At 35.8% G+C, this 13,416-nt stretch overlaps 2 protein-coding genes and 2 long non-coding RNA genes across 6 annotated transcripts; 3 read left to right on the top strand and 1 right to left on the bottom strand.

Moving 5' to 3' along the window:
* Positions 1 to 902: 902 nt before the first annotated feature.
* Positions 903 to 1,904, bottom strand: LOC116402211. The gene is made up of 2 exons (XR_004214671.1): positions 1,813 to 1,904; positions 903 to 1,724 (listed from the first exon to the last, which is right to left on the bottom strand). It is a non-coding gene; the product is annotated as an uncharacterized LOC116402211 (long non-coding RNA).
* LOC116402209 lies at positions 1,720 to 7,648 on the top strand. The gene is made up of 3 exons (XR_004214665.1): positions 1,720 to 2,212; positions 2,697 to 3,485; positions 7,515 to 7,648. It is a non-coding gene; the product is annotated as an uncharacterized LOC116402209 (long non-coding RNA).
* A 236-nt stretch (positions 7,649 to 7,884) lies between these two features.
* LOC116402500 lies at positions 7,885 to 10,699 on the top strand. Of its 2 annotated transcripts, none has more exons than XM_031881854.1 (11): positions 7,885 to 8,096; positions 8,212 to 8,304; positions 8,381 to 8,494; positions 8,597 to 9,039; positions 9,187 to 9,417; positions 9,496 to 9,731; positions 9,810 to 9,977; positions 10,069 to 10,173; positions 10,255 to 10,303; positions 10,388 to 10,482; positions 10,561 to 10,699. In XM_031881854.1, exons 4-10 carry the CDS (start codon positions 8,836 to 8,838, stop codon positions 10,448 to 10,450), a joined length of 1,056 nt encoding a protein of 351 aa, XP_031737714.1. In that variant the 5' UTR covers positions 7,885 to 8,096; positions 8,212 to 8,304; positions 8,381 to 8,494; positions 8,597 to 8,835; the 3' UTR covers positions 10,451 to 10,482; positions 10,561 to 10,699. The 2 variants fall into 2 exon arrangements, with proteins under 2 accessions (XP_031737714.1, XP_031737712.1); XM_031881852.1 differs by having other exon boundaries at positions 9,493 to 9,731.
* Positions 10,700 to 10,756: 57 nt separating this feature from the next.
* LOC116402502 lies at positions 10,757 to 13,208 on the top strand. Of its 2 annotated transcripts, XM_031881858.1 has the most exons (4): positions 10,757 to 10,783; positions 10,876 to 10,975; positions 11,089 to 11,214; positions 12,961 to 13,208. In XM_031881858.1, exons 1-4 carry the CDS (start codon positions 10,775 to 10,777, stop codon positions 13,098 to 13,100), a joined length of 375 nt encoding a protein of 124 aa, XP_031737718.1. In that variant the 5' UTR covers positions 10,757 to 10,774; the 3' UTR covers positions 13,101 to 13,208. The 2 variants fall into 2 exon arrangements, 1 of the variants encoding a protein (XP_031737718.1); XR_004214902.1 differs by lacking the exon at positions 10,757 to 10,783 and having other exon boundaries at positions 10,790 to 10,975; positions 11,089 to 11,200.
* The last annotated feature ends 208 nt before the right edge of the window (positions 13,209 to 13,416 follow it).

The raw sequence follows: 13,416 nt of genomic DNA, 5'->3' as shown, positions 1-13,416 counted from the left end.
AAAGCTTTCTTCTTCACCGTCAAAATCTCAATAAACCCTAAAATGTATCACATTCAAAACTACATTTTCATTTGATTGCCTATTTAATTGAATATCTAAAATATACCTAATATACCCAATGTTTCATATGTGTTGAATATATACAATACTAATCTCGAAATTTTTAATTAGATTATGTTCGAGAAGTTTTGTATCTGTCGGTCGTCGAATGCCTTCTTCTCCACCTCCGAACTCTCTAAAATTTCGAAGTAAAAATCGTTATGTACGTTGGAATGAGTAGATAATCATTTTCGTAGAAGGAAAGCAGGAAAGGTTTTCCACTTCTTTCCAAAACCGTATCCCATGATTTTTTCCATTTAGATATTTGTTATAAATCAATTAAATAATAGAAATTGATATTAAATTAATTTGGGCTTCACTTCTTTCCAAAACTATATCAATTAAACCGTATCCCATGACACATTTAGGACTTTTGTGAAATTTATTAGTAATTTTGTTTTTACATATAATATCATATAACAATTTAGGCTATATGAGTTAAAGACCCATTAAGGTATGTTAGTTTAAGCTCTTCATTATAGGGGTATAAACGAGTTGGGTTGACATTCTCAACCCAACCCATATTTTTGTGTTGCTTGGATTGCCAACTCGAATAAGCCGAATTAAGGACGAATTAAGTTTGGTTCCTAAGGACACCCAAGTTTTGAGAGGATTAAGTTTGATCCCTAAGGACACCCAAGTTTTGAGAGGAGTGAGAAGATAGGCAAAAGTAGATTTATCGATATTTTTCCACATGTGCCACCCTCCACGGGGTGAGGAGAGGAGTAATAGTATATTTTTTGCTAAACCGTTTTCTTATTATAAAAGTTTTTGGTAAATTAAACTTTCCAAAATTGAAACCGTTTCAAAATAAATGTTATTTTATTTCAATCAATTTTGTCCCGTCATAAATAATATGACCGTTGGAGTCATTCCATGCTTACTATATACATGGTTTCATTTTTCTCTTCAAGTTACATAGAAAACTTCACAACGATTTCATTCTCATAAATTTCTCTTTCAGTATACCTCTCATAAATTTCTCTTTCAGTATACCTCCCGAAATTCTCTTTCAGTATACCGAGCAATAGAGTGTCTGTTACCAATGTTGTTAATTCCGATTAGTTCCAATGCAAAACTAATCGAAGAACAAGGTTGTTTTATCCGGGGATAACGAGGCAATCAAAACTATTTTGCGCAAAGGAGTAGATCTCCATAACGCCTTAAAGAGAGTGAGATTCGTGACTCACTCATCTCCTAACCAGTTTCTGTTTTGCAGTTTGCATTTTGACCAGGGGTTTTAACCACTAGGCGTCTTGATTTGTTGGCGTTCTGATCAATTGGTGAGGTAATCAGTAGGCAAGATCAGTTGGAAAGATGATCAGTAGGTGTAAAACACAGTGAAATCCAACAAATAAGCAACTCTAACATAACTTTTTTTATGCCTTTCTTTCTCTAACTAACTTGTCAATGTAAACACCTATAAATATAAAGGTGTGGTTTAATCAAAATCTAATCTCTTATTCAAAAAGAAAAATCTATCAAGCAAGAGAAAGAAAATATTGTATACTCATCTTCAATAAACGTTTGATCCTTCCCCGTGGATGCTTCTATTTGCCGAACCACGTAAACTGTGTTTTTCATCTCTTCTCCTCTCCAAAAACTTCATTTTGTGTGTGCATCATCTACTCAAATGGCCATAAAGAAAACTAATTAGGGTTTGAACAATAGAGAGAATACAAAGAAGAAGAAGAATAAAGAAAAGGTAATTACACTTCTCTTTCTTCCTTCCCTTTTTTTCTTTTCTTCATCGTACAGGGTTAAAAACCCTACCCTCACGCGTGTACGGTTCTAAAGCCACCAACGTGGCTGTCCTCCTATCCCTCCAAGCATTCTTTAACAGTTCGTGCACTGAGGCCCAAAACTTTAATTAGGCCCAACAATAGGCAAGATCAGTTGGCTAGGTGATCATTAGGCCACTTGATCAGGCAAGATACTAGTACCTTATGTGCGATACAAGGAAAGGGTACACAGGTACGTTCTGTCTAGGCGTTAAACCTTCTCAACTTACAACTCCTTCTTGGCGAAATTGTAACAACACTTTTGCATTTCGAGGAGATTTTTTGAAGTCATTAAAGTTGTCCGTCAAACATTTCTTGCATCCTACCATCTTGTAAGTAAATAATCTTTCCCTCACAAAAGCCCTGTTTGAGAGATCTTTAACATGATAGAACTCATCTAGCTTCCTCCAGATTGTATCTTTATCAATGACTTCTTCCAGAACATTGTCAGTAAGATTTAATATCAAGTTTCCATAGGCATTAATAGTTTCCATATTCTCCTTTTCTTCGGCAATATTTATTGGCAGGAAGTTCGGTAGGATCTGTCAGGGGCTTCATTGATTTCTGTTGATCCAAGATTGCATTAATTTTTGCTCTCCACCATGAAAAGTCCCCTTTCCCATCAAATTTCTATGTCATATCGTGTGACTGACATTTTCTTTGAAAAACAAGATCAAGATCAAGAACATGAATCTTTATTAGTTTCTTAAAAGTTTACTAGCTCTGATGCCAATTTATTAGTGGTTTCCATGTGGTTTCAATTGAAGGTAACACCTCAACTTTACTATTCACTAACTTTACCTTTGTAACATGCAGGTTTGAAGGCACTTTCCGTTTTGCAATCAAGAACAATTATACAAAGAAAAAAACGGAGAAGGTGCTCTCGGCAGAAGAAAAAACCACACGCACAGTGATGAGGAAATTACAAGATCTATGAAGATTATGAAGAAATATAGAGAAGAGAAGATGAAACACAAGATGATTAATTACGTGGTTCGGTCAAAGACCTACGTCCACAGGAAGATTTGAGGAAATTTTATTACTTACTTGGAGAATATTACAATTCTTTCTCACATGAGTTCTTACTTCCATATTTTACACACTTCTGTCTTTTCACATTTTGTTTTTACTCACTGTTAGAGTTGATTGTACACCAATCATCTCAACATAATTTTTCAACTGATTTTAGTTCACTAAGTATTTGTTGAAAAACCTAATGTCGAATAGGCTTTGGTTTTTTTTGAACTGCACACACAATTCTTTACTAGTTTTCATCAAAGATGCATTGAATAGTCTTGTTCATGTTGATATTATTAATGACTTAGACCGTGGGTGCTGAAAATCTAATAGAGTTCTTGAACTTTGTTGTTTGTTTGTTCAATCAACCATGATCTTATCTTCCCTTGTATTATTGTTGGCTATTGTGATTAGGTGGTTGATATTGGAATGCACTCATTATGTAATCTTTTGGTTTGTAACTTCTTCTCGAGTTCTATGCATGGTAAAATTTTAAAATAAAGCAAATTTTATTTGATTTTATATTGTACACCTATTGACTTTTTTCAGAAAGCAGTGCAGTTGAAAAGACTTGATGTCATTCCCAAGGTAAAAGTTACACTCTTCTTTTTTCTTTTCTAAATTTTCAGTTCAATTTTTTTCTCATGTCATTATTAACCCTTACTTCTAGCAAAATTGTTTCATACAAATGATGTATTATTGTAAACGTTGTAGCTATTCGCGAGTGTATGATTTCATAATATTCTTTTTGTAGCTAGTTCTATTATATTGGTCAAAGCTTTTCTTTGGTAACAGGCTATTTTATACTAATCACAGAAAGAATAAACAATGTCATGGAAGAAGGTTCTCAGGCCTTGTCAACCAATTCAAATAAAAACTATTGGGATCAAGAAGTTCACACACTAAACACTTGAAAGAATGTTTGACACTTAAATGAATTCAATATTGTGCTTCGAAGATCATTTGATTGCACAATATCTTTTTGCTAGGCATAGTACTTCTTTCTAGCACAAAGTATATTAGTTTGTTATAATAAGATGCTGGTTGTTGGACGTGTATAGACTCACTACAATTTATACTTTTTGTATCTATTTTTAGATACGATTCATTGTACCCAGGATGTAAGAAATTCACAAAGTTATCAGCCCTCGTGAGAAAATAACTAGTTGGTCAATAGTTAATGAGTCTATTCTTATAGGTAGTTCTTGTGGCTTGATTTCTATGCTTAAGAAACCCTTGTACCCAGGATGTAAGAAATTCACAAAGTTATCAGCCCTCGTGAGATTGTATAACCTGAAGGTTAGGTATGGTTGGACGAATATTAGCTTCTTTGAATTGCTGTCAATAATAAGTGATCTATTACCTGATAACAATGAAATTCTATGTTCTTTGTACGAAGCGAAGAAAACACTTGGTGCCCTAGGACTGAGTTACCAAAAGATTGATGCATGCCCTAATGATTGTTGCTTGTACATAAAAGAATATGAAAAGTTGACCAAATGCCCTAAGTGTGGTTTGTCAAGGTGGAAGATCGCTAAGAACTCAAAAAAAGAAAAAAGTGGTGTGGCTGCTAAGCAGATGTGGTACTTTCCAATAATTCCAAGATTTATAAGAATGTTCAAGAGATCTGAAAATGCTAAGAACTTGCGTTGGCATGCGATAAATAGACAAGTTGATGGTATTTTGAGACACCCGGCTCACACTCCATCATGGAGGTTGATAGACCACATGTGGCCAACCTTTGGGTCAGAACCGAGAAATCTCCGTTTGGGTTTGTCTACTGATGGAATTAACCCATTTGGAGATATGTCGACGACGTACAGTTGTTGGCCCATCATCACTACAATATACAACCTTCCACCATGGCTGTGTATGAGAAGAAAACATTTGATGTTGACAATGTTAATATTAGGTCCAAAGCAACCGGGCTACGATATCATTACGTACTTAGCACCTTTAATTGATGATCCACAAATGTTGTGGACGGATGGAGTTCGTTGTTTCGATGCATATAAGGAAGAATATTTCACACTGCGGGCTGTCTTATTATGGACCATCAACGATTTTCCAGCATACGGTAATCTATGTGGTTTTAGTGTGAAAGGATATAAGGCTTGTCCAATATGTGGATAGGAGACTACTTCAATAAGATTGCCACATGGAAAAAAAATGTCATACATGGGACATAGGAAGTATTTGCCAAGACATCATCCATACAAATTACAAAAAAAAAAAAAAATTTAATGGGAAGCAAGAGCATGGAATTCCTCCATAACTCTTGTCGAGGGAGGCCATGTACCTTAAGATGAAAGACATGATATTTTCATGTGGAAAGAAGTGTGGGAAGACCGTGCATAATGAAGGTGGCAATGACTATTGGAAAAGAAGACCTGTTTTTTTTTAACTACCATATTGGAAACACTTGCATGTTCGACACTGTTTAGACATAATGCATATTGAAAAAAATGTATGCATGAACATAGTGGGCACCTTACTTGATATACCAGGAAAAAGTAAGGATGGGATGAATACTAGACTTGACTTGGTTGAATGAAAATTAGACCAGAATTGACACCAACGTTTACTAGTAATAGAACTTATATCCCTGCGGCATGTTATACAATGTCAAAAGAAGAGAAGTATCGATTTTGCAAGACTTTGTCAGAAATTAAAGTTCCAAAAGGTTATTCAGCAAATATTAGTAGTTGTGTCTCTTTGGATGACTTAAAACTGACCGGCCTTAAGTCACACGACTGTCATGTTTTAATGCAGCAACTGCTTCTAATTGCAATACGTTCAGTCCTACCGAAGAATGTGAGGTACGCTATTAGTAGATTGTGCTTCTTCTTCAATGCGATTTGTGCCAAAAGTTTTTCTGTCTCAGATCTTGATGCACTTCAAGAAGATATAGTTCTGACTTTATGCAATCTTGAGAAGTATTTTCCACCCTTGTTTTTTACAATCATGGTTCACCTTGTCGTTCATCTCGTTAGAGAAGTAAAGCTTTGTTGACCAGTATATTTGCGACGGATGTACCCATTTGAACGATGCATGAAAGTGTTGAAAAGTTATGTTCGTAGTAGAGCTCGGCCGGAAGGATGCATTGCAGAAGCAAACATATGCGAGGAGGCAGTTGAATTCTGTTCAGATTTTCTTTTTGGATTAGATCCTATTGGACTTGGGTCACTCAATTCAAGGACAGAAATACAAAGCGATCGACCGCTATCAGCAGGAACATACGTTCGACCCGATGTCCAACAACTCAAGCAAGCACATCTTCATGTCTTACAGAACATTGGAGAAGTGCACCCATACGTTGAGTAAGCATTCGTATGAGTATATACTGCCATTAATTTACCCTCAAGCCACCAATTTAATGTATGAAACATTTCGTAGGCAACATTTCAATCAATTAAAGATGGAAAATCGCAGAAGAGCAAAAATGAACAGTGGCTACAAGTTGAACATAATCGATCCTTCAGTGCATGGTTTAGGGATCGGGTACGTACACAATCAAAATTTATTTTCGTTTAATCTAATTGTTCAATATTTAGAACGACTAATTGTTCTATTCAATAGGTGATGAGTGAACTACAGGAAGGGAAGGTTCTCTTGAACACCATACGTTGGCTTGTACATGGACCCCACCCTTCTTTAATGATGTACGACGGATACATAATTAATGGAACGTCTTACCACACAAAATCTCGTGATGACTATTGAACGGTGCAAAACAGTGGGATTATGTTAGTCGCAACAACAATGCAAGTGTCAAGTGCGAAGGACAAAAACCCGGTCGTCTGTGACATGTCTTTCTATGGCACCATTCAAGAGATTTGGGAAGTCAACTACAATATGTTTAAGGTTGTTCTTTTCAAATGCAATTGGGTTGAAAATAATGCTGGTGTTCGGAAGGACGATCTGAACTACACACTGGTGGACCTTAGTCGAATTGGCCACTCTTCAGATTCGTTCATTATTGCCACACACGGAAGACAAGTATTCTATGTCACAGATCCTGTTGATGCAAGATGGTCGTTGTTGTGATGCCACCCGAGAAGGACTTTCCCCACAAATGTGTTGATGATGACATAAGTGACATCTTACCTCACTATCCCCCACTCTCTTCTTACCACACAACTTTTGATTTTGACGAAGGTGGTGAAACATGTGCTAGACCTGACTGTGAAGACACATGGGTTACCAATTGACTATCCCCACAAATGAGTTAATCATTGTTGTTTTTTCTTCTTTGTAGGACTATTCCATTTTCAGAGATGACTACTTCAGAATGTACCTTTATCAAGTTTTCTTTTCATGTTCAATACTTTCTTTGTTTTCAAATTTCGGAGAATTTTATGTAGTAGATGTTCTAATTTGAAAGTGTTATGTGCGTTACCTTATTTAGTGTGAATTTTGCCTAATTAAGTTTGTATGAATCGTTTTCTATTTTCTTTGAGAACCAAGGGTTTATTAATGTTTAGTTATGTTAACACTTTTTTGGTTATTTCATATTTCACATTTACAATTAATTGTTATAAGTGTTATGAAATATTAAATGAGTATTGTTACTAACAGTGTGTTGGGTTATGTTTTAAATCACATGTATGTTTGCAGTAATGGTTCATTCAGATGATGATGAGGTTGCTACACCCATTCAAAGAGGGGAAACTAGTAGCCAGAAAAAGAAACGTGGCCCTACGGGAATGAAAGATATAACACGTTTTAGTAGTGAGGGACGAGAATGGTTATTCAGTACAATGAACTAGGTCAACCGATTGGACCGAATGCAACGAAGTTGAAGAGTTTTATTGGAACGACCGTAAGGTTTCACGTTCCTATCACGTACTCTACTTGGCATGCTGTTCCAATAGAGATGAAGAGAAAATTTATGAATTGATTGAGGTAAAAATGCTTCTTATTGAGTGTTTTTAGGTTAAACTACCAACTTCAACAGATTTAATACATTTGATTTTTTTTTTTGTAGGCCGGCTTCATTCTTGACCCAAGTCGAAGAGAAGCATACTTCAAAATGCGGGAGTATGCTATCATGGGTTCAAGTCGAGATTAACAACTACGTACGTACTTCCATTTAAGGACGATGTGGAGAAATTAAAACACCCACCAGCGGATTAATCATTCATCGATCAAGACCATTGGGATGAATTTGTGGCTTCACGGTTGAAGGAAGATTTTGAAGTACGTATGGATATCCAAACATTTTCTTATACTTTATGTACCAAAGAACATTTTTATGTACAATTTGTTACACAAATATGTTAATTTAATTGAGGTTATACAACTTTTTCTACAGAAAAAAAGTGAAGATGGTGAACTGAAAAGGAAGCTATACAAATACAACCATAGAACATCTCGCAAGGGGTATGCAAATTTGGTTGAGGAGTTGGTAAGTAACTGCCCTTAAAGATGTTCTTTGTTTTCATGATGTTAGATTCCAAATATAACATATACTGTTTATGTAGCGTGCATCTTCTTCGTCAGATCAAATAGATCGATCGATAGTATGGAAACATGCACGGTTGGATCGTAAGGGAGAGTTCCCAGATAAAGAGACGATGGACGTTGCCAATCTCATTGTAAGTTAACAAGTTGAGAAAATTTGGCAACTTATAATTTCCATTTTTCTTTTGTTACTATGGTTTCACATATTTTAATTTCCATTTCGTGCAATATTTTAGGACGATCTAATGGGCAACCAGAAGGGACGTAGTTTATCTGATGGTGACGATGTTCTCACCCAAGCGTTGGGAGGGAAAGATTGTCCGGGCATACTCGAGGCGTGGGGAAGTACGTGACTAAGAAAAAATATTTCCATACCTCAATGGAATCTAAAGAAGGTAATGAGGAGAGGACAGTGTATGAGGAACGTGATCAAATGGCCAAATGAATTATCGAGCTAGAAGCGGAGTTGCATAGAATGAAAAAAGATGAGTGTGCGAAAGGAGATGAAGAAGAACAAGACCCTAGTATGTGTTCGAAAGGAACACCATCAATTGAAGGGGTTTCAGATGATGAGACTGAAGACGTAGCCTCTGATTCAGTACCAGATAAAGCGGCTGACGTTGTGACAGAAGTGAACAAAGAAGAAAATGTGGGGGACACAAGATCAAGTGACTTGAAGGTTAGTTTAAAGTATACTTTACTAATTAAGGCACACTGCTCCACAACAATTCTATATACGTGTTTAATCTTGTAAGAAGTTAGACATAACCCTGAAAACGTATTGACTAACTTTACGTGCACATATTTAACATATAATTCTACGTAGGTTGGAACTCCGTGTATGCTTGCGTTTGAAACTGAAGATACTATCATTGCACATGGGACAATATTTGATGCTGAAGGTGACGGTGAGAACATCAAGGTATCAGTGGATGTTGTCCTCGATGGCCAATGTGTGATTCCGAAACCGACAAAGGAAGGAGTCACCAAACTGACGCATGAAGTCGGATCACATTTAATGTGGCCACGACATCTTGTTCTTACTAGGAATGATAAGGTAATTGTCTGTCTTATTGTGTTGGAGTTTTTATGCATCAAATTATACTAACAGTAGTTGAACTTTTTGTGATAGAAGGAAACTGTGGGCTTCAATACGGATCCGTCCACATTCTCTAGTGCAGCATATCTACGTGCTCCAGTGGCACTCCGGTGTTTGGTTAGACTCGTTGAACATATGGGGTCATCGATTCAACTAAACACGCCTTCAGAGCTATTCGGTGTGAAGAGAAAATGTTGCATTATGGTTGAGTCACTGAGGGATTTCTCGTCAATGCAGCCAATATGCACATCATGCCTAGATGCTTACATGATGTAAGATTTCCTTTTAATATATATACGTCATTGATGGTTGCGGTCTCCTTTTAATTGTAATGTCATTTCATTGTGTAGGTACCTTCACACAATTATGGTACAAGGACGAAGTTCAAGCTTGTTCAAGTTCATGGATGCCGGATCTGTAAGTTACTCGAGTTACAAACAATCGCGTGCGCAGTTGTTGAATGCTCGACTTCTCGGAGCCGAGTATGACCAAGTAGTATTGTTCCCATACAACTCTGGGTAAGCGCATGATAATGACATTTTCATTAACATTCACGATTTGAATTCACTATTAAAATATTAATTTATAATGGTGGAAATGTGTTCTTAGCAATCACTGGACATTGGTCGTTGTTAATCCTACAAAGGGTGCTGCATATTGGATTGACCCGTTGAAGAATCGGATTGACGGAGACATGAGTGAAGTGCTTCAAATGTAGGTCATATTATTGTCGTTAATGTCTTTATTATGTGTGCAACTATTTTAATTATGTAACAATCTTATATTATGTGGTAGGTCATTCAATATATCAAAGAAAAAAAAACCAAATTGGAAGGTTGTTAAGGTATGTGGCATTAACCAGTAGGGTAGTCGTAAATAAGTTATTAATTTAAACGTTTCATACATATTTTTTGTATTCTACATCCAGTGTCCCAAACAAAATGGGGTGGTAGAATGCGGTACTATGTTATGCGATTCATGCGGGACATAATTTCTGCGAGGAGTACTTCGATTGTAGATGTCGTAAGTATTAGAGTTTTAAAACCACTTTATGTCATTGTTTGGAATGAAAATAATTCTTAACCACTTTATTATTTACAGATGAAAAGTTTACCTCCTACGTACTCTCAAGATGAAATCGATGAAGTTAGATCGGAATTGGCGGAGTTCCTTTCTAAGCACGTACATCGTGCTTAGCACCAGATTAGGAAACAACATTTTTTGAAGTATTTTGTGGGGATTTTTTTTAATAATTTTGTTAAACCCGAACGACACACAAGAAAATGTTAAGCACATTGTTTTGAACAACTTAAGCATGAAAGGGGTAAGTGAATGGTTATTTTATCACATCTAAGTATATGTGACTTGCTTTTAAGTAAGTGGATATGAATGTGTGTTTGCTTTTTTGTTTCTTAGGAAGAGTTCGATATATATGTGACTGGCTCATGGAATTTTGTTATTTGGTGCCATACTGCATTGGGATATGAATCTTCTTGCAATCAAATAATTGTCGAAGGTGATTATTTGCTTGTGTCCTAGGTTCACTAGCTTTGAATGTTTAATATATGGATTGGGGATTAGAGATGTATGTTTTTGCATTGTGCTGTCTAATTGGTTTTTGTAATTCAGTACTGCGGTTTTCCAAAATATGGACAGCTTTGTCATACACATGGGATAATGCTGGGCACTTCATTCAAGTAAGACGCTATAGACCTACATTGCCGCAAATCAACAATGAATGGTACGTCGATACATGTATGTTTTCACATGAACCCTTCATTCCCTGTAGGAGTTTTTTTGTTCATGAACCTGAGTAGTTGCTGTAATCTTCCTATTTGTTTTAATAATTTGAGAGAACTGGTACATGATTATTCATAGTTCATCTTTATTTGCGATGATTGCCTAATACAAACTGTTCAACTCTAAGGATTACAAATTGTCGTACATGTATTGTCGTAGCTTTTTTGTTCTAAGGACTAGGAACGACCCAAGAAGTTGTTCAATTTGCAGTGGCCATTTGGTTGGACGTTCTTCTTCTCCTTGATCTCTTTCTCTTCTTCTTAGGAACTTCATTTTCATTATCAGATTTGATGTCCATTACCATATTCTGTTCGGCATCTGTAATATGATAATCTGGTTCTTCCACTTCTTCTTGTAGTGACCATTTGTTTCTTATCATTATCAGCTATATTATTGGTCAAGTGAGAACTCATATCACATCCCAAGGATCTCCCACAAGCAAAACTCTTATTACAGAGCTTGCAAACATGTCTTGACCTTAAATTAGCTTCCATTCACGAAAGCCTATTATTTCCCAACACACCCAAAATGAAAACTAAATACAAGACCCAATACACAATGAAAACAGAAAAACACGTTTGCAGAATATGAAGAGGGACCGCCATGAGTGGGGTAGTAAAATGAATAGAGAAGGGGAGAGTGAGAGGGGGTATGTTTTTGGTATGTGTATTCTGGAGAGAAAGGGTAGCAGATAGACCCTTCAAAGATATTCCATCACTTGCCTGGTCTTCCAAAATCTGGTATTCCATCATCTATGAATTGCTAAAAAAGTTCACAACACAACACAACAAAATCTGGTATTCCATCACAACACACTTCACAACACACCCAAAATTGTTGATCCTATTACTTGAGTAACACACTAGAACTCTGCATCACTTCACAATACAGGATTTGCTCAAAAACTATTATTTCCACTTCAACTGACTATCTTTGATAAGCCAATTCTAAAACAAAAGTAAGCATATCATCTCTTGAATATACCCTTATAAAGAAATTTTGAAAATATACCAACAAAAGATCAAGACCAAGCAGAGAAGTCCATTTATCTTCATGCAACGCAAAGGAATCACCCAAAACTACCAATCTTTCCAAGGCAACTTTAAATCCACGGGTTTTTTCTTCCATTTTTCAACTTGTTGTTTGCTGTGTTTGCCTAATGTAGTCCTCACGTGCTTCTTTTCATTTCATGGAATCAAGTGTTGAAGTTCTTGTTTGTGTTCTGTATTTTGTTGAGACATTGATTTAGTTACTCATTGACTGTACGTATAATTTAAAACGTACGATATTGATATCGAATATGCAATGGTTTAGTCCATTGCAACTAAAAATACTTTGCTCCTAAGCAATTTGTGGATCTTCCCAAGCTTAGTTTATTTTGAAACATAAGCAAAACTTTGTCAAGGAATGTTTTTGACCATGTGGCAAATGAAATTCATACGTTCCTCTGTTATATTTATTCTAAGCCATTATTTTACAACATAAGCTCGCTCTTGAATTAGTTTATAGCTTTTGGTTGCTGATATTAAATTCTAAAAACACTCATCAAGTATATGGTTTGGAAATAAGTTCTTGATATATATAATGGTTCTTTTACATTCAAATTACTACATGGTAATCCTCCATTTTCTTCTTTGTTGTGGTAATGTTGGTACACAAATGAATGTGTTATGGATACTTATATTCATGTTGTCTTTGTAGGTTCAACTGGAGTCGACAACTTCATGAGTTTTCTTTCAAAGAACATTTCCAGAGACGAACATTCTCGGTTGGTCGTTTATGCTTCTGCAGTAAATCTTGTTAGATGTATTCTAATGCTATTTAAAATATTTTTTGATTAAGGGCTAGGATTCCGTACATGTGGATTATTGAAACTTGTATTGAGATGTACAAATATTATAAATCGTATTATAGTGTATATATATTAAAGTGTTGGTTATTTTTTTGTACATTGGTGTGAAACTTGTATAAATTCAAATTTGTTATTCTTAGCTACATTATTGTCATTCAAATGGTTCGTGTAATGGTGGAGCGGCAAGGAGAACAGGAAAAAACTATAGTAAATTGAGAAATGTGCAACAGGAAATAAATGACGTAATAAACAAATTTGTGATAGTTATTACTTGTTGTAAATTGGAGAACGATGACAGTTATTTA

The sequence above is a fragment of the Cucumis sativus genome, chromosome 1 (assembly GCF_000004075.3).
Source record: "Cucumis sativus cultivar 9930 chromosome 1, Cucumber_9930_V3, whole genome shotgun sequence".
Taxonomy (NCBI): Eukaryota; Viridiplantae; Streptophyta; class Magnoliopsida; order Cucurbitales; family Cucurbitaceae; genus Cucumis; species Cucumis sativus.
This window is presented reverse-complemented; position numbering and strand designations above follow the sequence as displayed.